At 51.0% G+C, this 24,537-nt stretch overlaps 1 protein-coding gene across 1 annotated transcript in view; it reads left to right on the top strand.

Moving 5' to 3' along the window:
- PDIA5 (protein disulfide isomerase family A, member 5) overlaps window positions 1-24,537 on the top strand; it is a 75,001-nt gene that overhangs the window by 27,348 nt on the left and 23,116 nt on the right. Inside the window, exons 4-10 of the mRNA XM_012734595.1 lie at window positions 5,191-5,274; window positions 5,529-5,574; window positions 9,244-9,336; window positions 12,461-12,521; window positions 16,934-17,001; window positions 22,712-22,803; window positions 22,886-22,957. Coding sequence (XP_012590049.1) covers window positions 5,191-5,274; window positions 5,529-5,574; window positions 9,244-9,336; window positions 12,461-12,521; window positions 16,934-17,001; window positions 22,712-22,803; window positions 22,886-22,957 — 516 coding nt within the window. The remainder of the gene's footprint in view (window positions 1-5,190; window positions 5,275-5,528; window positions 5,575-9,243; window positions 9,337-12,460; window positions 12,522-16,933; window positions 17,002-22,711; window positions 22,804-22,885; window positions 22,958-24,537) is intronic.

The following is a 24,537-nucleotide window of genomic DNA, read 5'->3' as shown; positions in this document are numbered from 1 at the left end:
GTCTCGCCAGCTTCCGTCTCCCCTCTCCGCCTCTTGGCTCAGACCTCCGCAGCCACGCTGGGGGTGGCCGGTGGTGGTTGTCAGCTGTGGAGTTGGTTGTGTGTGAGGGAGCTGGTTTCCCCTGTGCCCTGCGGCCTGACTCGGCGTGGAGTGCTGCTGTCTGGGCTGTTGAGCTGGGGTCTAGCCAGGCTGTGCCTCGTCTGCGAATCCCTGGGGTTGATTCTCCTGGGCCACGACTGCCCTCCCTGTGTTCCCTGCTTTCCTTTCCCAGGGTCATTGAGGTCATCACCTAGCCACATGTTCTTTCCTCCCTACTCTTTCTCCCATCCCGCCTTATTTTCCCCAGAGCATGCTGCTTTCTGCATCCCGGCATTTGGGGCCTGCTTGGACAGACATAACACGTTTTGACATCTTATGTTTTCTTCTAAAAATTCTTTTATTTAGCATTTTCTTCCTTATACTTACGTGGGGTTAAAGTAGACTCCCAGAAGAACAGCCACGTTTCGGTTGTGGTGGCTGGTATTGCTTGGCACGTTGCCGTGTACTCGTTGGGGGTAACGTGGCCCCAGCCGAGGGGCAGGGAGAAACTGTGCTGGCTGGTAAGGCAGGCGGAGGCCAGGCACGTTCCTCTCTCTTAGCTCCATCACTTTTATGAACCGTGCTGCATAATTCATACTTCATTATGTGCATTCTTGAGGTATGTAGCAGGCAGAACAGCCAAGCCAGGAGGATCCCTCCTGCAGTGAGTCCTTTCCTCAGCGTGCTGTGTGACCGCCAAGGTTCGTCCATGTTCTAGGTCCAGTTACCCCAGGGCTGCCCTCTGCCCTGCTGTTGGCTCTCCAGCCAAGGTTTCCCTTTTCACGTGTCCTTGGTCTCTGCACCTAGCAGTCACTCTGCCAGTATGTTTTGTTCTCATGCGTTCCTCGTCTCCCATTTCTTCCTGTCTCTAAAGAGGGGACACTCGCATCTTACTCTCTCCACCCTTAGGGGTCACTGGGCCAGACCTAGCAGATGGGAGAGACGTACCCCTCTTGGATGGTGATATGGCACCAGCAGGGCTGGTTAGCCAAGGGCCAGGAGAGGTGGAGGGCCTTGCCTCTGGTTCTCAGGGAGCTTTCTGCCCTGCTGTCGGAGACTGCTCATGGTTTGTGTGGGTACAGCGATGCCAGCTGGCTAAGTGAGGATCTGGGAGGGAGGCTGGGACAGAGATGATGGAGGTTGAGGTCTTTCTCAGCCTCTCCCTTCCGTCCTGGCTTCTGGCTCCTAGTTCAGGCTATCAGGGTGTAGGTGACTGGTCTTGATGCTTTCATAATATTTGACCAAGTAGAGGAATTTAAATCACCATTCAGTTCATGTGGATGGCTGATTTTGAAGCTTGGGAAACCAAGGTTCCTGCCAGAGGTCACAGGCTGGCTGGTGGCAGAGCCAATTAGAAGCCGGCAGTCATTCCAGCTGGCAGCTGGGCCTTCCTCCAGGGAGGGCTGGCTACTTAGACTGCGACTTGTGAAGGTCACACCTCCCCTTCTGAGCCTCCAGCATCTTGTTTCTTTTCCTCCCTGCTCTCACCTCCCCACCTTTAATACCTGGGTCTGACTTCAGAAGTGAGTCTCTTGTCTTTGGGTGATCATTACTGTGCAGGGAACTCTGGTGCGCACTACCATCACCTGCGGCAGCCATCCCTCACTGCCAGCCTCCACCCCCCACCCCTCCACAGTGTGTGTCTGTCTGGGCCAGGGCTGGGGTGCGGAGTGTGTGCAGCTCTCTGTAATCTTCTCCTCTGCATCCTGGCCAGTGGAGAGCGGGGTCAGTGTAGGGCAGGATAGGATGCATCGGCCCTGCCTTGGCGCTTTGCCCCTGCAGCAGTGATGAGTGAGCAGAGGGAGGCAGGCTCCAGCTTTCTAGTAGACGGCCGATCCTGCCAGACAGCCAGGAGAAGGGCAAGGGAGGATCTTTGCACAGCCAGGCTTACCATACATGATCCATGGGGTTCTTCCTCCTGTTCCATACCAGCAAAGCATCTGATTTCCCTGACTTTGTCTCCTTTCCCCCATGAAACCTTAGTCACCGACTAGGGAACGAGGTAGAAAAGGAGGTAGCCAGTAGATCAGAGATCAGTTAATTGTGTTTCACCTATCAGTGGAGATCCTTTTGAGTTCCTGGGCTTTGGTAATTTTTCTCCCCTCTTGAATTCCTAGGACTTCTCTTGTCTGTGCTGCACAATTTGTGTGTGTGTGTGAGTGCTTGTGTGCATGCTCAGCTGCACATGCGCACTCTTACACACTGAGACACAGAACCATAGGAATGAGGGGAGCTAATCTGGGCTTGCCGTCAGCACTATCACTTGGCAGGGTTCCTGGAGCTCAATAGACAGAGCCCAGAAAGCTGGAAGTGCAGAGCCCATCCCAGCAGTAAGCAGACAGCGTCATTCATTCATGCAGTCATTCATTCACCAGCCAGACTAGACAGGGCCTGCTCTGTGCCCGCTGCTGCTGGAACCCTGGGGAAGTAGCTGTGAGCCACACAGGCCTGGCCTGCATGGAGCAGATGCTGCTGAGGGAGATGACCGTGGACACGTGGGCCAGACATGGCGAGAAGGATAGCAGAGAAGGGGCTCTCATCTCCCACGCTTCCTCAGGGCGAGTGTCTAGGGGCAGGAGAGTGCAGCACCTTCCTGGGAAGGAAAGGGGTTGCTTAGATTCTGGTATAGAACGTCCTGTGGCAGTCAGAGCTGTGACCTGCTTAACTGAAGTGGGGACTGCCGATGGCTGGGGGCTAGCCTCAGAGGCAGGGGGCTCCATACCGAGGCACAGATGGGAACGCCCCTGTCCCCGCCCCGACTCCTCAGCCTCGAGGTTTGGCACCTTGCCTCTCTAGCCTGGGCTGCCGTACTGGGGAACTCACCAGACTTTTCTGTAGATGGGGTTCTGTCGGAGAAGGCAGGGGTTGGGGCTGGAACTACAGAGTCCTGTCGCTCCCTCTTTTGCTTTGTGACTGTCCCAGGAGAAGCTGCCAGCCAGGCATGGTGGAAGAGCCTGCGTGCTCTGGCCTCCTCCCCTCCGGCTGCCTGCAGAGTCTGAGCAGCCCTGCAGGCACAGTGGCCTGAGCAGGCCCCCCTGGTGGCCCTGCTGAAGGCCGGGCTGGGGCTGGGGAGGCCCGGGGGCACCAGAGATTCGGTCCGTACCCTCATCGTTACTTGTTACTACAGTTGGGCAGACGCTAGGTGGTCAGAGAAACAGGTGAGCACAGTGGAATAGAGCTGGACAGGAGAAGGCCAAGCGAGCAGTTGTAAGCCTCCTGAGTGGCACCCTCTCTCCTGGGCTCCCCTGCTCCATCCCACCCCAGGTTCAGGGGTTTCCCTCCCTATTTAGTCCCACTGGTACTAGCCGCCACAGGGAAGGGATCCTTGGACACAGTTGTTCTCCAGCAAGCCTGGCGCCTGTCGTGCGGCTGCGCCACAGAGCCCCGCGGGACAGGCAAACCCACACTGCAGCCGCAGCCATCAGTGGGGGTGGGCATGGCGCCCCCATGGAGCTCGAGGGCCAGAACGATCCCAGCAGCCAGATGCTGTGGGCTGCCTCTACAGTGCCTTCTGTTGTGCTCTCGGCCTTTCTGGGTTTCCTCTCCACCCCAGCTCATCCCTTCTCCCCGGGCTCTCCCTATCATAAAACGCCCTGGAGGTGTCCAGGGAGCAGCCATTGCACTGCCGCCAGCCCTTCCTTTCTGAATCCATTGTGCGCCTCTTGCGCCCCTACTGTGTGCCAGGCCCGGGCGGGTAGCTGGTAGCACAGGGGGGACTAAGTAGGGAGGGAGAACCCTGGGCCTGACGTGGGGTGTGCCTGGCGCGCCCCCCCACCCCCACAGACCCTCCTGCACCTCTAAGATTCTGACCTGCTTTGAATTGTGAATTGCATATTTACACTTAAAATGATTTTTTTGTTTGTCCACTTAATGAGTGTTGCTCTTAGCATTGAGCTGAATAGTTTAATTAGCCCATCTGTTCTGCGGCTGGTGCACAGCTGTATGAAGCTGATGGCTGTGGAAGGTGGTGCAGTATGTAAACAGGTGGGGAATGAGGGACTTCCCTCAGGTGGCTGTCCTAGCTGGCAGAACAGCTTTTCGTGAGCTGTAGTCAACAGGGGCTGTTGGGCGAGGGTGAGCGATCCAGACCTGAGGAGTGGCTCTCGAAGTAACCAGCAGGGCCCTAGGCAGGTGAGGTGTGTGCTACCTTTGCTGTGTGTTTGGGCAGATAGTGACCGAGTTCCCTGAGGCAGCTACTGTGGGGCACGGGCAAGCAAACTTCACGGAGGTGGGGGACAAGCAAGATTGTGTGTGACATGCATCAGAATCACCTGGAAGGCTCCTTAACACACAGTGCTCAAGCACGTTGCTTTTGATTTAGCAGCTCTAAGTGGACAGAGGAACGTTTTGGTTCCCGGATGCTGCTGCTGCTGCTGGTCCAGCGCCTGTACCGGAGTTCCTTTGGTGCGCCAGGAAGGAACCACAATCACAGGAGCTCGGGCATGAGCACTGTGTGAACAGTGGGTGGCACCCAGCAGATGTTTCCAGTAGGAGAATTTTGAGGCTAATAATGCAGAGGCTGAGGGCGGTGCCCCCTTCCCTGAAGTGCTCCTCTTTCACCTTTTTGCTTGGTCAGGAACTGGTCAGGTTTCATAACTTCTTAAGCACTGTGGGACTTCTCCTTTTTATCCCAACCCAGCTGGTTTAATAGCAGATGGCATGCAGCATACATTCGAGCTCCAAAAACAACACTTGCTGGGTCTCAGGATGAGATGCTGAAGTAGTGATCTGGGGAAGGCCAGGGGGAGTCAATATTTTTTGAAGCTTCCCCAGGTGATTCTAAGGAACAACCACTGATCCATACTCATTGTTCACTTTGCACCTTAGCACGGACTGTCCACCCCCTCTGGGGACTCATGTCCAAACCTCTCTGTGCGGCCCCTTGCAGGTAGCGGGGCAGCACTTGTCTGCTGGGCCCCTTCTTTCTTGACCAGTTGTATCTCTTGGCTACTCCCTGCTCCAGCGCTGTGAGAGCCCATCAGTGAGGTCCCACTTGCTGCTGAGAAGGCCAAGTTACCTGGCTTATTGTGAGGCCACCAGAATATTTTACTCTGTCAACATCTATGTGAGGACTTTAGGTGACAAATGGTTCCCGACATTTGTGTCTTTCAGTGACGCAGAGAGTAGAAAATTGTGCAAGAAGATGAAAGTTGACCTGAGCCCAAAGGACAAAAAGGTCGAATTATTCCATTACCAGTAAGTACACGTGGGCATTTCCAATTTCCAAGTCAGTGCTGAAGCTTCATTGGTATTCTCGGTGAATAGCGGTTTTTAGTTCGATTAATTTTATTTCAGAATGATTTTCTTTTCTGTTTTTACAATTATTTCTTTACCAAAAAATCCTGAACTGTGTTCAGTAGTTACATCTTATTAAGATGCTGCAGGAAACCAAAGGTATATAATTTCACAACCATTCTTACAGTTAACACTTCTTTCTCCTCATTTGACAGGGATGGTGCATTTCATACTGAATATAACCGAGCTGTGACATTTAAGGTAAATTTACCTCCCTCATTCTCAGCAGAAGTAGAGTCTGAATGGACGCCAAAAGTCTGGCAGGTTCTCTCTGAGATTGCACAAATAGCTCTTCCAAATGACCTGAGGGATTCTTATCTCTAGAGCATATGTCAGCAGAATATCTAGAAAAGTTTGTGACTGTTAATACCATGAGGATGTCCAGCCCAGGCGATAAATTTATCAGCAGTGGTCCAGTGAGGCACGTGACGTCACGCCTGTCGCCTCCGCAAGCCTGAGTCTCCCTTTGCTGTGCCTTCCCCCCCCCCCATCTTCCGGTAGCCCACTGTGGCTGATGTCACTGAGACAGTCCCCACTATAATCTGACTTAGATGGAGATGCAGAGCATCAGTGCAGGTAACTGGCAATCTTGTGACTTTGTTCTCACAAAGCAGCTGCCCCAGCCTTGAGTTCTCCCACTGCCTTTGGGTTCTCCTCCTCCAGCGCACACTTTCTCTTCTTCAAATCAGTCTGCTCCTACCTCTCTCCAGGTGGCATTCCCCTGCCTTTCTGGGGCCCTCTGTTGCTCCTAGTGCCAACACGTGCCAAACTCACTCTCTCTGACTCTCCCGCTTCTCACGCTGGGTTGGAACCTGTGCTCCTCTCCCTGTCTCTTTTTCTTCATCTGTGTCTCTATTCTTCCCTGACTTGCCGTCTGTCTATGCAGCCATCAGTGCGCCACACCTCCTGTGTGGCTCCCCCATTTCCTCGGTCATTTCTTGTTTATCTGCTAACACCGACTCTCTTTTAAGTTGCTTCAGCTTTTGCTTTATATATACTTAGCCTGATTACTCATCATCATCACACCCACTTAGACACCTAGAAAAAATCTAACTAAAGTTGTTTAACCCCACTTTTGTTGTATCAAGACATCAACTTAAATCCTTGGGAAGAATACATGCTCCCCTATGAACAAGAGTGAGCAGGGTGGGGTAAGGGAAGTACTAACGTGGTGTTGGTAAGAGGGTGGTGGTTCTTTGTTTTGTTTCAGAGACTATGTTGAGATTATATTTAACAGGGCCAGGCCTTCAGAAGAGTTAGTCATGAGATCATAGAGCAGATTGCAGCTGCTCAGAACTGTAGTTGCAAGAAAGGAGCAAGGATCCCAGATGATGTGAGCTGGCCTGGGTCAGAAAGGCCAAGTCCTGGCCCTTTTCCCCTCTTTACAAAGCCTGGATGTATGGAATCTGCTTGCTCACATCTTTCTGTGATTTCTGCATCAACAAGCTGGAGAAATGGGCTGTATATTGTACAAGATCAGAGTCTTTCGCAGAGACAGGCGTTCTGGGTCCCCAAAGCCCACAAGGCTATCAAGAACAAAGTAGAGTCCCCATGACTGCAGGATAGCTCTGCTTCCAACAGGAGCAGCTGAGCCCAGCACTCCCTTGTCACGGAGGGGTTTTCCTTTCAAGGTTTCCCCTGAGCAACTTTGTCCAGGTAAATGGAGGAGCCGAGGGCGGGAGCAGGACGGGAACAGGGTCTGCAGGCCCAGGCGCTGGCTGTTGATGTTCTTGTCCTGTTCTGACAGTACTGTGGTCCTTAACTGATTCCAGGGGCCAGATTAAGTGTGGATAAGAAACTCAAAGAGCTTTCTGTGTTGTAAGTGGCCTTTTGCTTGTCAGCAGTCTGTCCAGTAACATCCTTGGCATGTCTAAGTGCTAAGGCCTCTGGTATCTGGGAGCTGAAATTCATGTGGCCCTCTGATGACCTTCCCCATGCCCTGTGGCCATGCGTGTGCTTTCCCTGCCAGGACGATGAACTGAGTACTAAGGTGTGGTGTTGGCCATTTCCCTGGGATTCAGGTCTCTAGAATGGGCTGGCTGAGGGTGGGTCCTGGGTGCTGCTCGTGGAGCAGGATGGGTGGAGACTTTTCCACCCAACATCTTGTTAGTTATCAATTTGAGTTAAGCAAGAATAATCTCCTCCTACAAAGCAAAAAGATTACTAGTATGAATGTTTCAATTGCTACATAAAAAGAAGTAATTTATTTTCTTTTTCTATGAACATTCATCTTTTTTTTTTTTTTTTCCCTTGACACGAAGCAGGGCCTAGAGTGGTAGGGAATGGGGAGGCTGTGAACCTTTTAACTTATCTCATGCTGGTGTGGGCACATGGTCCCCAAAGAGCATAGTTCCTAATTTATTTGGGGTTCCTGGTGATAATTCGTTCACTCTGGGCTACCCTGTAACAGTTTCATGGAGAATTGCCTGAAAACCATGAAATTTCTTCCTTCTAGAAACAATGGTTGAGCGTGAAAACACTAAGTGTTTTCTTGTCTGAGGTTTAACAGACCCCTGAAATCTTCTGTCTTCCCTAGACTGAGATCACGTCACCAGGTCTCTGTAGCAGGCAGACGGACACCTGTGAGCCTCTTACTCACATGGCCCCGCTTGGCAGGTGCCTCTGCAGCTGTAGGTGGGGCCCTGCCAGTTCCATTTTGGCTTATATTGTCACAGCGAGGCTTTGAAAAGGGGCTGAGAAAAGGTGGATCTGCCTTTGCTGTATGGAATCAGCCCTTCTCTTGCCAGGAGGCATTTTGCAGCTCCATTTGGACTTACAGGGAGCACTATCTGAATGAAATCCTACCAAATCTTGGCTCGTTCCCACTCTCCCATGCTTATTCCAAATGGGAGTCTCCAGAAACAACCTCACCGAAGTCCTCAGCATGTGACCAGTGATTGGGGTGCACAGCCCCGCCCAGAGGTTGTTTTCCTTTCTCACCTCAGGCCCCCACTCCCTAACACACATAGACACACGCAGCTCTTCTGCTCACTAGCGCTTGGTCAGTGTGGCAAGAAGTAACAGATTCTGTCTTCATCAAACTGGGAGACACTGAAGCCTGTGCTGACATGGAGGCCAGCCGAGGTTGGGGGGATAGAGTTGAGTCGGTTTCTGGAGCCTCTTCCTGGTTCTTGCTGACTTTGAGCACCATTTCCCAAAGCTGCCATCTGAGGGGAAAGGAAAACCTCTGTCCAGGACCAGTGACGTGTGGTGGACTGGAGCGCAGGGCCTTGCCCCTTCACACCACTGGCACGCGTCTTCTCCGAAGGAAGTATGGATTTGACTCAGTTCTCCCAGTGACAAAGGCTAGCGTAAGCCCGTCATCCTGAAGGTGTATGTCAGCTCTTCCTCCCAGGCAGTCCAGAGGGAAGTCTTCAAGCAGAGAAGTCTAGCGACAGAGTGGTCACAGAGGTGCACACCCTGCCCCATGGGCTACCTGCTAGGGCCCCACAGAGGATGGTCAGAATTTAAGGCACCCCCAAGGCGGTTTACATCATGTGACACCGAGGAGGTGTTTAGTCGGTGTGATTACCTGCGTGTGGAGTCAGAATGTGATAGGACTGGACTGGAGAGACTTTGTGGCGGAAATGAAGCTTAGTAGAAGCAGTAAGCAGTAGTGTGTCTGTGAATAAGCCCACTAGTTGTCTCAGATTTCCATGAATTAGCATAGTGAGTGCAGATCAGCTGACCACAGTAAGGTTACGTGATTGAAAAAGCCTGGTCGTGGTGCGTGCTTAGGGCCGTGATGCCACTGCATGTGCCACCTGGGCCCACTCCAGGCACTTGGGTCTCTGGGCAGGGTGAGAACAGGTTCTCGACCTCTGACCTCTTTGGCTAAAATGTGTTTTCCTTTTCTTAACTTTTCCTCAGTCCTTCGTGGCATTTCTGAAGGATCCGAAGGGGCCCCCACTATGGGAGGAAGATCCCGGAGCCAAAGATGTTGTCCACATTGACAGTGAAAAGGTAATTTACCTCTCATCATATCAGAGTCAGGAGAAGGCACGCCCGAGGAATGGAGGAATGGAGTGTCCAGCACTGATTGTGCTTCCTCTCCGGGAAACTGGGTCTGGGTCCTGGTGCTCGATCTGCATCCCCGCTCTGTGACAGACCCGACGGGAGATCGCAGGCTGGCTCCTGAGAGCGGTCTCCATTCTTTACCATCTTATGTGATGCATTTTACCATGCTTAGATTTCTTTACAAGAATAGTAATCTAAAACTCTTCTCCTTGGCATGTGATCTGCTTTTTGCTGGGACTTGGCTTTGTGGTTTATTTTTCTTAAGTGAATTTTGCTTTTTCTTTGTAAAAATAACCTCAGAGATTTGAGTTGGATTTCCAGAGACTGGGGTCAGGTTTCCACAATTCTGTATCACTGTGTAAGTTTGAACAAATTATTTACTTTCTTCAGCTTCAGTTTCCAGATTTTGATAGGGTGAGGTTTGGGGGTACACGGTAGCTCTGATGTGTGGCCTCTGTACACGCCCACCCCCCCCGCAGTGGCCAGCCCGTCTGACCTGCTTGTGTGCCTGTATTTGTGTCGTGCACACCCCTATGCCTTCTTTGCTTGACTGTGCCTTCAGAGGGCTAGGCCAGACTTCTTTGTCACATTTCAAGTGTTCAGTGAGGAAAGCAGTGCTTTCTGTAGATGGGGGGAGAACAGTCATTCTTACCTTGACAGCATTAAAGCATAGCTTTATCGTCTTCTGCCGCCTCACTCTTTTCATTTAAAATCGCTGTCTTTTAAAGAAAATGAGCCATTTATACTTTCTGAAGGAGGGATCATATGGTCTTCATGGATCAGCCAACTGGGTGTTTGGGGATTCTACTTAAGGGACTGTGCACCTGCGTGTCTTTGGCTTGGGTAGGTGAACACAGACGACTTAAACTGATCCTGTCTCCTGGAGAGAGGATGTGATAGCAAGTGTTTTCAGCCTCTCTGGAAAGGGATTGCCACCTTCCTTGCCCAAATGTTCATCTCCTGAAATTCCTAAGCTTGTTTTCATGCAACTGTAGAAATATCAGGCAGAATTTTCCCCATACCTATAGGCATTCCTCTTGTTCTACACTGTGCTGTTTTCTCTCGTGTGAATGTTTCAGGTACAGCTGCTTTCCTACCGATAGGGTCATCACATGAAATAACTCACACTCCAAATTCAAGTTTAAATTGCCAATTCATACTTGTAAGCTTAGAATTCCACACTTAGTGAAAGTAGCTCAAAATCTTTGAATGTAATATAATATTTGTTAGCACTCTGAATATGAGACCAAATTACTATAAACTCTGAAAAACCTTTTCTCCCTAGACTTATTACCAAACTTCATCTCCAGGGGTTCCAGAAGTCATTTTCAAAGTGTTTTCATCTTTCACTCTTCAGTAAAGGCCAGAGATCAAGAACTTGGTTACTAATCTGCGTTAGAATGAGAGGCTTAGCCCTCTAATTGTATAAATAAGAGAAAATGTTTTCAGAATTTAGTATAAAATGTTTTCAATTTCCACAAAATATTGGTATTTTAAAAAATCTAACTGGAAAATTTTAATACCTAGTCATCATTGAAAATTTAGAAAATACAGCTTAAACATAAAAGGGAGAAATACCACTCTGGTCCTTCCTGCCGAGAGATGCCCACTCTGGAGTTTTCCCTCATTGTCCAGGCTTTCAGTGTAATACAATCATAAATATTTTTTTTTAAAGATTTATTTATTTGTGCATACAGAACTGGGGTACAGGCCAGAGGCTCTGGGGCGGCGAGAGGATTCACCAGAGACAGAGTGGGGGACAGAACAGGCAGACTGATGAAGTACACTGCTGAGGGGAGCAGCGGGCGGGTCAGGAGAGGTCTGCCGCGCCATGTGGTCACCTCCGGGCCGGCGGGAATCGAACTCATGCGGAAGTGGCTTTAGCTTCTTAGTGCTGTGCTTTAACCCGCTGCGCCACCAGGGAGGGCCCAATCATAAATATTTTTACTCACAAAAGTGTTATTACATTTTATTTACTGTTTTGTAACTTGCTCCCCCCAGATACTTAATGTAATGTGCACATCTTATTGTGACACTAAATATTCCTCTCCCTTGCTCTTAATGATGCCATTGTATTCCATTGTGTGGGATTAATGTACTATCATGTATTTGTCTAATGCTTTTTTGCTGCCAGAAAGGATGCAGTTTGAAATTTCCTCTTATTTTTCTTTATTCAAAAGAAAAAAACCTCTGTGGTTTTTCCTTCCGTGGAAACTGATTAGAGGAACTTATTTTGATCAAAATAGGCTCTATCATGGTTCGTCCCCGCAGTCCATGATCGATTTGCTTTTTCCAAACATCCTTGGCCACTCTTTGGGAGATAAATCTCCTTCCCTTTTTACACTGGAGTGTCTACCTTAGTGCTGTTGTGACCGTTTGCCCTTTTACATATATAGAACTTGTTTAACAAATAACTACATATTGCCTAAGAAGGTGCCGGGCACTAAATGATCCAGTTAGCTTGTAACCTTCTGGGTGGGATGGGTCTGCACACACTTTATCCTCACGCTCCTGTAAGCACAACAGACGCCTTGGGGACGCACTGATGGTGGTGAGTGGGGGTGGGAAAGGGGTTAGCCAGCCAGGGTTATCCCCCGGTTAGTTACCAGCAGATCCTCATCTGGCCAAGTCAGGGCTACATGAAAACAGTGACCCTCGCCACAATAAGGCCTTCCATAGAGCAAGGCGAATGAGTGGCCTGGTGAATAGCCTCACGGGACATACACGGCGGCATGTGGCCCTCAAGTTGTTCAGGTGGAGCTGGAAGTAGAGCCGGTTGCTTGGTCCAGGCAAGGCCATCCCTCCAGGTGGCCTCTGCCAAACCATTTGGCCCCTTGAGGACTCAGTTTCCTCATCCGTAATGTTTCAGGGTGGCCTGGAGCAGGTAATATCTGGACAGTCTTTCCCAGAAGATTCTTCCAGCTCCTAACATGCCCTGGCTGTGCACTGCATCCCCCAATCCTCAAGTCAGTGCCTGCCCTGCTCCTCCCAGCATGGCGGGTTTCTTGAAGGGGTGCTCCGTCCCTCTGTTATTGTGTGTGACCTGTGGTGTTATCTGTTTGTGCCTCAGGACTTCAGACGCCTCCTGAAGAAGGAAGAGAAGCCGCTGCTGATGATGTTCTACGCACCCTGTGAGTGACCTATTCTTCCAAGCCAGAGTTAGCAGTGGGGCGAGGGGAAGAGAGGTGGCTCAGGCCTCTCACTCAGAGCGGCGATGTCATCACTCGCCCCATCTCTCTGTCTAGATACTTTCTTGTTGCCTCCTTCTCTTCATCTGGCACCTGCCTCCTGCTAGCCATACCTTTGTTTTCTCTCACAAGAATCAGCATCCTTCTGCCTTCTTCACCCTGAGCTCCACCTAGCCACAACTCGGGTCTCCTCTCCAGGTTCTCGCCTTCCCCTGCCCCTCTCCTCCTGTGAGCCCAGAGCCCCGTTGCTATCTGCTGTGAGCCCTGAAGGAGCCCTGCCTTGATCTGGGACGTGCTCTCTGAGGTCCTGCTGCTGCTTTGCAGCCCCTTGGCCACACTGCTGCCCACCGTCCACAGCCTCATCTGCCTCTGGGCAATAGCTTGTGCATCTCTGATTCTGTTGGTGCCACCAGAGTAGGGGCTGGGGGATCCAAGCAGGGGGACAGAGAGCCCAATATTTGTTTTCAGCTTTATGTATTTGGTAAGGGCCATGGGAACAGCAGAGGGACCACGGAGGTGAACCGAAGACCTGGGTTCTGATTCCAGCCATGCTACCAGCAAGCTGAGCAACCTCAGCTGAGCCCTTCCCCTTTCTGGGCCTCAGTTTCTATACCGTTGAGAGAAGGGTTTGGCTCAGAGAAGTGGTTTTAACACTTTTGGATTGCATTTCACGGCATTAAAAATATTTATGTTGCAACCCAGAACTATATAGTTACTTAAATTATATATAAATAACCTGAAACAGAAGTTTCACAAAACCATGGTAACCTTTACTGCTTGCCATCCACTCTACCAGACATAGCACACATCATATTTTCTTTTCAGTTCTGTTTTATTATGAAGTTACTGGTTATTCCTACTACTGCATAACCCTCCAATGAAGGACCAGCAAATTATGGCCCATGGGCTGCTGCCATTTTGGTTAATAAGTTTTTGTTGGAACACAGCCAATTTGTTTACACTTTGTGGCTGTTCTCATGCTTGAAACAGCAAAGTTGAGTCGTTGAGGGTATATCCCAAAGGCCTCCAGATTTATCGTGTCTGGGCCACCCTGCAATATTTGGGCCTGCAGATTGAAAAGCTCTGAGTTAAGCCTGTGCCCGGTGCTTGGGCTGTGATTCTGCAAGTGCCCTTCAGACAGCCAGAGGTCGAAAAGCTGGAGAGAGGAACTATGTGGTGGGAGGTGGCTGTGCCCAGGCCTGGCAGTGGCTGCCAGGGGTGTGACTGGACTTTTCTTTCCTCTCGAAAGCCCTCAGTTCCCATTCCTGAGGAGGTCTTTGAGCAAAGAAAGGCCCTCCCATCTCTACCATTGTTTGGTGCCCCCCTTTTTGTTTTCCCTCCGATGGATCTTGTTAACTGCCCAGCCATGGGGGGCGGGGAGGGCTTTAGGACTCTCCCGCCTCTGCTGCCCCTTGAGGAGAAGACCTCCTTTGTTTATCTCAGAGCCCTTCTGGACTCAACACACTGCTTAGTGAGACCCAAGCAGTGTGTGTGAGAGTTTACGGTACATGTCACCAGGCAGGAACAAGGTCTAATCAGGCTGGTCCTAGTAGACTGACACTAGTTCATCACTTACAGAGGTCGGCTCACTAGCAGTTGGCACTGAGTGTGTGCCATCCCCCTCCCACAACTCGGGCTGTCTGGCAGCGCGCCCATCCTACTACTCATCACAGCAGGAAAGAGGCAAGCTAGCTATTATCTTTATATAATAGAAAGCTTTGTAGAGAGTTAGGTTCCTTGTAGGTGTCACAGAGCAATTAGTACCAGGGGAGGGAGAGAGAAAGCTCAAGAGCATAAAGTTCAAACCTGCCATGATGGAGGGTAGGGAGTTTGGATCAGATGGGCTTCCTAGGTGTCAGGAAATTTTAGGATTCCTGGTTGCTTTTGAAGCAATTGTGTGTCTGGACTGTTACCATACTAGTTCAGTCCAGCTCTCATCACCTCATCTCTAGGCTTATTCCTGGGAAACACCCCAACATCTTCACTGGAGTAAGTCTTTTAGGACTCTGACTACATTGGGGTCAATGATAAAGCAGTGGGAGTCTTTAATTAGGTCAAGGACTGTGGTTCCCCAGGACGTATTGTTTATTCAGTAGATATTCTCAATGGGAGAATGGAAGGGCTGAGTTCCATAACTTTTGAAATTCGAGGGTGATAATCAGTCTTACCTCTTCTGTCTCTCAGTTAAATCTGCTGAAAGATAAACTCAGATAGGGATTGTAGTACCAGCTATTTTTGATAAGGTTAAATTGGAAGCTGATTTGGTCTATAGCTTCCTTTCACTCTTCCATCTCCTCCTGTTCCTCTCAGGAACTTCTCTCCCCAGAACCACTGGCTTCAGCTCACAGGGACAGTTGGCCTCTTACAACTGTTTGGTGAGTGTGGGGGTTAATGTCACTCAGGCTGCAGACAGGCAGCAGCCACACATGTGGGGACAGGCCATCAGTTAAGGTCCTGACTGATGAATGCGACCCAGTAGGAGTCAAACTCCCCCCATCTTGTCATAAAGAGTGGGTGAGGGGTTGTAAGGGTCTCCCCTTATATTCCTTCCTGAAGAGGAGACAGGTTTTTCTACCATGGACAAGGAGGCAAACTCTTAGGGCTCTGGTCCACTGAGCGTCCCCTGTCGGGTCCCAGTCCTGCCGCCTCAGGGCTCTGCTCTGTCTGCGGGGCTGGGGCTGTCTCCACTCAGCTGCAGGGAAGCTGAGACTCGGGCTGTCTACACCTAGGGTCACACTAGAGCCTGGTCACAGTCTCCCCAGAGCTGAGCTGCTTCCTCTGTGGCCTCCCGTCCACCGGCGTCCACCTGGTGGAGCCTGGGCATCTGGAGGAGATGGCATGTCCTTCCTGTTTCTATTCTATTTGTGAATCCCCACAGTGCGGACAGTGTTCTCTGGCAAGTGTCATATCCCCTCTCACGGTGGTTGTGGGGCTGCGGCTACTGGAGGTTTGTGAGTCTTGTGCTCTGAGGGCAGGTGCCATGACTCGGGCTCTGAGTCACCTCACAGCAGGTGCTGCATGCCTGTGTCTCCTGGACTCTGACCCTGAACCTAAGTCCAGGCTTAGTAGGCTGGTGTGTGGCTATCTGTGTGCCTGACAGGAATGTGGGGGAGGAAGCCCTGGACTTGGATATGTCAAAATATCCAGTGTTGCATCTTGGCTGGTAGAAGTGGTGCCAGAGAGGGAGATTCTGGTGGCCCCAGGGAGTCCGATCTGCTTACAGTTCTCGAATGTCTGTATCTGGGCCGATGGGCGCACCTCTCTGATGTATATGACTCTGTCATGGTCTGACTAGGCGTGAACCTAACATGGATTAGAGCTTGTCAACCTGCCACTGTGTGGCCGTGTCCCTGCTGTGTCCTGTTGAGATGAGATGGAGCCTAATGCCAGATTCCAGGCAGCTTTAGTTTCTGCAGCCCTCAAACGCGTTTCAAGCCTGGATTGCAGCGGAGCCACGGTCAGAAAGATAACAGCTGGCTTGTCAAAATTCCTGTCTGCGAGAAACTGGAGCTTATGTCCTGTGGTGTCAGTGCCCAGAGGTAGCCTGTTTTGGTTGTAGAGAAGGAACAGGTTTACATGAAGTTCAGGTCATGTCAGAGTGTTAGGAGGCTGTCTCGGCTCCGAATCCCCCAGGGCTTCTGAGAGTTTCACCACCTCAGGAGAAGAGGATATCTGTGGTGGGGCACAGAACCCCTGAGTCAAAGATACCACAGAGCTGGGGGTTTCTCATCCACCCTCCCCCCACCCGCCCCTGCACACACATGTTTGCCATATGGAGCCACAGCCCAGAGAAAGGAGGTGACTGCCCCACAGATTGGCAGGAGATGAGACCTGGGTTCCCGTCTGCTCGGAGTACTTTCCCCACAGGCCAGAGCCAGCACCCACCATGTGCGGCTGGCCTCCAGTCACTGCGTTGATTATCCTTGTTAATGAACGAAAAGAAGCATGAGATTCCCAGAAGTTACTGTATTTGTGGTTGTACATTTTCTTCCTGATGGCATTTGACTGGGGTTCCTTGGCAGCTCCTGACAAGGCAGTGAGGCTTCTAGTTGTGCACGAAGCGGGTGATTTCCGTATCTTTTCTGGGTCTCCGCATTCCTGTTGAACTCATTATCAGCTGTAGTTATTCAGCGCTCTGTCCTTCTCCAGCTGTGTCACATTTGTTAGTACGACACTGTGCTGAGTGACTGCTACGCCTCTCAGTTCACGCTGTAACTCTCTGGGGCCAGGGCCTCTGCCTCTGGCCCTGAACTGCTGGAGGTTGGACAAATGCTTGGCGGGTAGAGGTAGAGGTGAGTGCAGGGCCAAACACCCATGATGACTGACTTTGTTTTTTTGCTCCTGCCTGTGTCTAGGGTGCAGCATGTGCAAGAGGATGATGCCACATTTCCAGAAGGCTGCGACCCAAACGCGAGGCCACTCTGTAAGTGAGGCTCTGGCTTCTCACCAGGGGACTCAGTGGAGGGAGGGCGGGGTGGGTGGGGAAGACTCTAAGAGGGTTGGGCACCTTTTGGAGGCCAGTGAGCAAATCAGGAAACCAGCAGGGAGCGCATGTATTGCTGGGAGGTCAGGGGCCCACAGCAGCCCATCAGGCTCCAGAATTCTGGGGCTGGGGCTGGACTCCAAAGCAGGCTGAGGTCCTGGGTGGTGGGCCTGAAGTATAGCTGGCCCTTGGCAGCCGCCATGTCCTGCTGCTCAGGCTTTCAGGATTCTGTGTGGTGGGAAGAACAGTGGAAACCAGTAGAGACTCAGCCAGTAGTGTGAGCCCACGACCTTTTCTGAGGGGGAGTGTTCTGAGGAATGGGGGGGTGGGGGTGGGGATGGGATGCAGACAGGAGATGAGTGTATCTTGGGGATGCGCACTGCAGAGGGCAGGCAGGGAGGAGGAGGAGGAACTGAGGAAAGACCTTCAGAGTAATAGGGGCAACCAGGACTATCAGCAAGAAAGGGGAGACACCAGGGGGTCAGAGCTCACCCGAGAGGCCTGGTCGCCAGCTGTCCTGGTCACCTCTCTTTCCCCTTCCTACCCTGCCAGGCTTGTTTCTTCTGTGCTGTGTCTGTCCACTTTTGCACTTACCCTGAGTAACAGGTTTGGGATTGTTTTATTTTTGTGTTTTTGTTTATTTTGGTTTTGGTGGCACCAGAAAGGTAACTGTTAGCTCCTCTAGGGAACATGGAAAAATCCATACTCCCGTCAGGAAAGGTTGTAGGGAGGAGTCAAGTCAATGGGTCTGGCCAAAATCCCTGACTCCCCCAGGGCTTCCAGGGGCTTCCCCAGGCCAGGAGAAGAAGAACTGTGTCATGATCTTTATTGATCAAATTAAGTTGGTGATTAGTTCAAAGCCAACTTTAGAACTTTAAATGGCAGCAGCTGGGCACTGTGATGGCCCTGCTAGGGACTGTGCTCTGGGTTTGCAAAGAATCAGTACTTTTCCTTTCGATCTCATTTCAGGGGCAACTCCAAGGTCCTGCTTATTTCTTACAAATGAATTTTTAGTAACTCGCCTGGAGATGTTTGGCCTTGGGGCACACATACTTTACTCTGAGGAAGTTTCACTTTACATTTGGGTCCTCAGTAGCCATCATATTTTAAGATTATTTTGCCTGAAGAAAACACTTAATTACCCACAGTGTGCTCCCTGCCCGTCCCCGTGTACACTGCTGGCTCAACTTCCCAACTCTTGCGCTGTGCAGTTTACCCTGCATGCCCATGGGTAATGATTACCTTGACTGACCCCATCAAGGCAGACCTGGATTTGTTGCCTCACATGCACATTCTGGAAGATTCTTGGACAGTGCTGCATCTGTTTGCCAAACTCCAGGCTCTTCCTGCACTCCACGTCCCTGCCATTTGACCAGGCCTGCCCATCTTTGCGTTTATTCAAGATCACTCGGTTTATCAATTGACAGTAATTATGATTTGATTTGCAAGCTTCTCGAAGGGGTGTTTGACTCATGTCTGTCTCTTCAGTATAGCATGCAGTTTGCAGCACATAGGAGATACCCAGTGCTGGTGAATGAATGAATGGTATACCACTCCTGGTATATATTATTTTAAGGCCTTCAATTGCGTTAAAAGTGATGATCCCATTTTTTAAAGAATTGAGAGGAACAGTTATTATGGACAGAGGCATTGTCAGAAGGACATTTGTGGCCTTGGGCTCACACCGGGCTTTTCGGCAAAGTGAGTCCTGAAAATAACTTGTGTTAAGAATTAAGAATACCTGCTTCTGGGCCCTCCCTGGTGGCACAGGGGGTTAAAGCACAGCACTAAGAAGCTAACGCCACTTCCGCATGAGTTCGATCCCAGCCTCCCCTCAGCAGCGTACTTCAATGGTCTGCCTATTCTGCTCCCCACTCTGTCTCTGGTGAAGCCTCTCACCACCCCTGGACTTCTGGCCTGTACCCCAGTTCTGTATGCACAAATAAATAAATCTTTAAAAAATAAAAGAATACCCGCATCTAAAAAAAAGGAAGAAAAAAAAAGTATCTGCTTCTCTACCTGGACCCAGGTCAAGAAATATCAGAGGTGACCCTCCTTTCCCCAGACAGTCATAGAAAAGTCAGTGGGATTGTACCTGGAGAGCCTTGCTGGGCAATCCTAACTGTGGCCAGGTGTTAGTCACAGGTGACCAAAGGCATCGGTATTGTGTGAACTCATCCATTTCCTTGCCTCTGTGTTTTCTTGTTAGGGTGTGCATTGTTCTGTTTTCCCCTTTGTTTCGTAGGAAAGTATTTTTTGAAACGTTCTCACTCTTTCGTAGATACATAAAAGGCCATGGTCCTGATGACCACTGAAACTACCCACTGCCGGAGGCCTCTGGAGGCCAGGGCTCCCCAGAAAGAGGATGACCGGAGGAAGGGATACCTTTCAGTCCTCACATACAGGGCAGAAAGGGACTGCTAGTCCCCAGAAATCAAAGGTCATCCCCACCCCACTGCTGAAATCAACTGGATTAGCGTCTCTGTCTCATCTCGATCACTTTCTGGCTAGCATGTCTGTGGCAAGGGTCAGAAATCTTTATAGAGTTCTTGGGAGGCATTCAACCTAATGATGCCATTAAGACAGAAGCCAAGCCAGGTCAGCGATGCACAGCCTTTGCTATTTTCCAGACTCAGATCTGCCTCTGTTTCGCTGTCCTTATGTCCGGTTAATCACTGGTGTCTGTCCCATCTACTCCTGCTAATTGACATCCTCACTAGCCATCACTGCTGCTCTCAGAGAAGCCGTCAGAACCAGCCCTACCCCCATCTGCCTCCTCCCCTGGCCTTGCCAGTTATTAATGTCTGTACTGAGCCTTTGAGCTTTGCCCAGGCGTCTGTTAACCTTGGCCACTTGAGTGTAAACACTGGGTCATCACGGTGACAGATTTGTGCAGATCATCAGGCTCTGCTGCTGGCTTCACTAATTGGCTAGGATGTCTTGGGCAGGCTCCTTAGCCTCGGAGCCCCTGTTTTCCCATCTGTGCAATGGGAATGATAATGCCAATCACGTGACCACTGCACTGGGCTGTGGTGACGAGCAGCGGGTGATGTGTGTGGAAATAGCTTGTCACTGACAGAGCACTTGACAGATGCGAACCACTGGCCCTCCCCCACGGCTCTGCGCCTCCACTCACTGAGAGGAGGTCCTCCCAAGGGTCTGCTTCCCACCTTCCTCCTGTCTCCTGAACGCCTTGGCGTAAGTGCTCGGCACTGTGCTCTTTGTCCTGTCATGGTATGTCCCTCAGAAATTTTATCGACGTCCATAGTTTCAGCAAGTGCAGTTTCATGAAGCCTGAATCCTCCACTTAAGCTCCAGTACCATGTGTCAGACCGCTTGCTCGGCATCTTGATCTCGACTCCCCTTTCCCCTTGCCCCCACCACCCCTTGTCTAGAATGTAAGCCATCCCAGATAAAAGTCAGTGCTTTGCCTGGCTCTCAGGCCTTAATGTCTTCACCAAGGTGACCTCAGTGAACCCCTCATGTCCTCTCTTGCTGCCGCTGTCTGTGTGCCCTGAAGTCCAGTTAAACTAAAGGTTCCCCATTTCTTTGGCCATGTCTTGTCTTGCCTCCCTCTTACCCTCCCAGGAATGTCTGTGGAAATCTTAAACTCCTTTGAACTCTCGCTCTCACGCTTCCCCCTTCACGTATCTTCCAAGATCATCCTGGCAGGAAGACTGCGCACAAGGAGGAGCTGGTGGTGCAGGCGGAGCAGGCCCAGGGCCGGCTCGGCAGCAGGTGTTGTGGCCCTAACTACCCCGCAGAGGAGACCACTTTTGCCTCAGTCAGTCTCACAAACTAGAAAAAGTCTCTGTACATATATTTTTTTTTATAAATATTTATCTCATCAATGAGTAAATGATCCCAGAGTGATACAAAACTGTTGCAACAACTCAGAGAATTAAGAAAACTCACCATAAGCCAAGGTGGTTGGAAAGGCAGCCAGGGAAGGACGATTCTCTTTTCTCTAAAGGATGGATGCACCTTGGATGGTAGCCAGGTGAGGACCGGGCCTCCTGAGCCTGGCCCAGAGGCACCCAGGGGCCAGCAAAGCACAGCGTGTGTCTAGAGCAGTGAGCAGTACTACGGTCGCTGACCATTGATGAAAGCGGCTAATGTAGTTTGAGGGTTCTGTTTGTATTACCTCATCTAAACTTCATAGCAACCTCATGTTGTGGCTGCAGGGGAAACTGAGGCACAGAGGCATCTGCGACTTGTTCAAGGAGATGCAGCTCTTAGACAGGGAGTCGGTTTCTGACCCAGTGTCCTGATCCCTGTGCCCTGCTCCATACTTCTGTGGTGTAGGACCTGTCTGCAAGGTGCCTTCGGTAGCTAACAGGCCATTTTCCTCCCTTGCAGAAGTCCAAATTATCTTATTCCTGGAAGAATAAAAATCTAGACTCTAACAAGTATACAATTAAGGGTATTGTAAAAAAAAAAAAAAGTGAAATGTGAGCTAGGGACTATATAGTCTTTGAGTCCATATTTGATAGAATTGAGAGGTTTTGTTCAGGGAGGTGATGTCATGAAGGAAGAAGATGTGGAAGATTAATCTTGAGGTGACAGCACTGACTCTAGGGAGATCAATTAGACATGAAAAAAAGAAAAGAACTTAAAAGCAAACAAATATTACTGGAACAGGCTGCAGAACTGGTCCAGGGAAATGAACAGAGTAGGTTTTAGAGCGCTTCTGGGCTTCTAGTACATTCTACTTCGGGCCTATTCTCTTCTGTATTCCCTGAAGCATCCCCAAAGGGGCTGGGGGAGGGGGAAATCAGTGTTTAGTAAGTGTGTATTGTTTACCTGCTCTGTGCCAGGCATTGTGGCTAGATTTATAAAACAGCTGGAAAGACATGTTTAGATGCCTTTAGGGATGGAGGGGTCATAAGCATTGCGAGGAGAATTGGGTAGAAAATAGAAAACCTGGCAGTTATTGAGCATCAGTTTTGCAAGATAACATGGTCCAGCTCTTTCAGTCCTCTTAAGAGCTCTGTGCTAGTCTCATTATCCACGCCTACAAGCAAGGACCTCTCAGAATGCATGATGTGCTCAAGGCCACCTCAATGGGAGCTGTCTTCCAATCAGGCAGGCTCATTGCTTAGACTGGAGGGGATGGTCACAAACAGGAGAGAGTTGGTGTGGCCTGGCAAGGTCTAGAGGAAGGAGAGTCAGGTCGGTGGTGCGTAGTCGTCTCGAGACTCCACATTTTCCTTGGCCACATACGAGCTGTGAGATCTGAGAAGGTCATGCACGATGCTGGACAGACTGAGGCCATGAAGAAGCCAGCCTGGCAGGTGTGTGAGAATACTGAGGAGTGGCGAGTGGACATTCCATTGCTTAGGGCACGAGTGCAGCCAGGGTTGATGTGGGCAGAGCAATGGCATGGTTGGGTGGCACTGGTCTCATTCTTGGTGTGGCTTGAACCTGGTAGCAAGGCCAGGTTTCTCTTCAGCCCTGACAACTTTGCTTTCGCCTGGGGTTGCTCTTCATGCAGGGCAGGTAGCTGGGAACACTTGTGGAGGGCAGCACTGGGCTCAGACGCCTGCCTCTTGGGGTTCTGGGTCGTCGGCCCCAGTGACTCCGCCGCGCAGGATTGCACGGGCGGCATCTAGACAAGGTGTAGGTGCACAGGCCTGGTCTCCCCTCCCAGGTGCTCGCCGGGATGAACATCTACCCCTCAGAGTTTGAAAACATCAAGGAAGAGTACAACGTGCGTGGCTACCCCACCATCTGCTATTTTGAGTAAGTCCCCTGCTTCCCCTCTGCCTCCCTGTTGGCGTTTGTGTCCCCGACTGAGCCCACGTTGTCTCTCCGCATTCCGCAGGAAAGGACGGTTTCTGTTCCAGTATGAGAACTATGGGTCCACAGCCGAGGACATCGTGGAGTGGCTGAAGAAGTAAGTGGGACCTTTGCCTTGGGGGCATGGCCCGGGGTGGGGGCGCTGCTGGGCCCTGGGACGGTCCCAGGGTCGCAGGGCTCTGGCTGGGGACTGGGGGCTTGCAGCACAGCTCATTCTGCGTGGAGCTTAGGCTGCAGGGGTGAGGAGCACCTGGTGAGCAGACCCTGCCTGGCATGTGGGGAAGAGGGCCTGTCTCCCCTCCCCCAGGCCAGAGTGGAGAAAGGCCACCTCTGCCCATGGGTTCTCAGAAACGGTCGGGGGCTTTCTGAAATCTTCCTGCGTTTCAGATAGTCTTCCCCTCATTGTCTGTCTGATGGGCAGAGATATTTCTTACCCAGGACGTCAGGCTTGAGAGCAGTTCCACTGCAGGTCTCCGAAAATAGAATTGTCAATTGAATACTTATTTTAAACACGATACTGTATTAGGTGCTGTGAAACTACTAAGAAATTCCAGTGCCTTAGTTTGCCCGGCGCTTTGCCGCTCACCCTTCACAGAAGCTGCTTCACAGCGCCTTTGATGCTTTGTACCGTGTGAGGGCCTCATTACCCAAGCCACGCCCCACCGCCTCGACCCCCTCACCTGGGCCCCCCCACCCCTGCCCAGGCCAGGAGGGGACTTTGGGTGGGGGGGTTGAGCAGACCTGGCTGGAATGCTGGATGGGGCCACTGTGTCCCCCAGCCCCGGCCGCCCCTGCCGAGCGCTCACTTGCTGGACTTGTGCTTTGCTTGTCGTGAGTTTGCCACTTACCAGTCACTGTCGAGTGTGGTTATTTGTGATTGTTCTTGGAGTAATAATAGCTACCGTATTTTGGGCTCTGTTTTGCGACTGACACCCTTCTGAGCACTTTGGCAGATTCTCTTGTGACCCTCAGCACAGCCCTGAGGGAAGGTAACGTGATTACCCTTCTCTAACAAGTGAGGTGGCGAAGCACAGTGGTGAAATGGCTCGTCCAGGCTCCTACAGTTGCCCTGAGGCAGCGCCAAAGGCGATCCTGGGCGGTGGCTCCCCACGATCCAGTTCTGCTCCCCCAAGTTCTTGTCAGAGCCCCTTCCTCTCCCGCCAATTTCCAGTGCAGTGGATGTGTAGCAACACCATTATCTGAGGAGCGGGAGTTGCAGAACTAGTCAGCTAAGGAGGTGGACGTTGAAAATGTGTGTTTTCAGAATGAGGAAGGAGATGGATTTTGTACCAAAAAACAGAAAAGGTTTGCCCTCTCAGTTTGGTCTGTCGGTTCCGGGTTCCAGGGGAGTCGGTGGCAGTGGGGGGGGGGGGGTGATGGCGAACCTGATGACAGCACCTGTGTGCGGAGCGTCTCATTTCTGGGGAGCATTTCCCATCTCAGGAGCCCTGCTTGGGAAGGCAGCGCCCATTATCATGCATTCATTGTCGTAGCCTGGACCTTCGAGCTCCTGTTTCCGTTTTCACTTGATAACAGCACGTCTTCTGCAGCCAGACGCGCCTCGCCCGCGTTGGGGGAGCTTCCACAGACAGCCGCCTCATCTGTCACCGAGCATAAAATCTGTCTGCTTCACTCCCCTTCTCCAACCTTTTCTCTTTCAAAACACCCTCGTATCTT

This window comes from Condylura cristata, unplaced genomic scaffold (genome assembly GCF_000260355.1).
Source record: "Condylura cristata isolate star-nosed mole 26May11 unplaced genomic scaffold, ConCri1.0 scaffold00003, whole genome shotgun sequence".
Classification (NCBI taxonomy): Eukaryota; Metazoa; Chordata; class Mammalia; order Eulipotyphla; family Talpidae; genus Condylura; species Condylura cristata.
The sequence above is the reverse complement of the archived record's forward strand: the minus strand, read 5'-3'. Positions and strand labels throughout refer to the sequence as shown.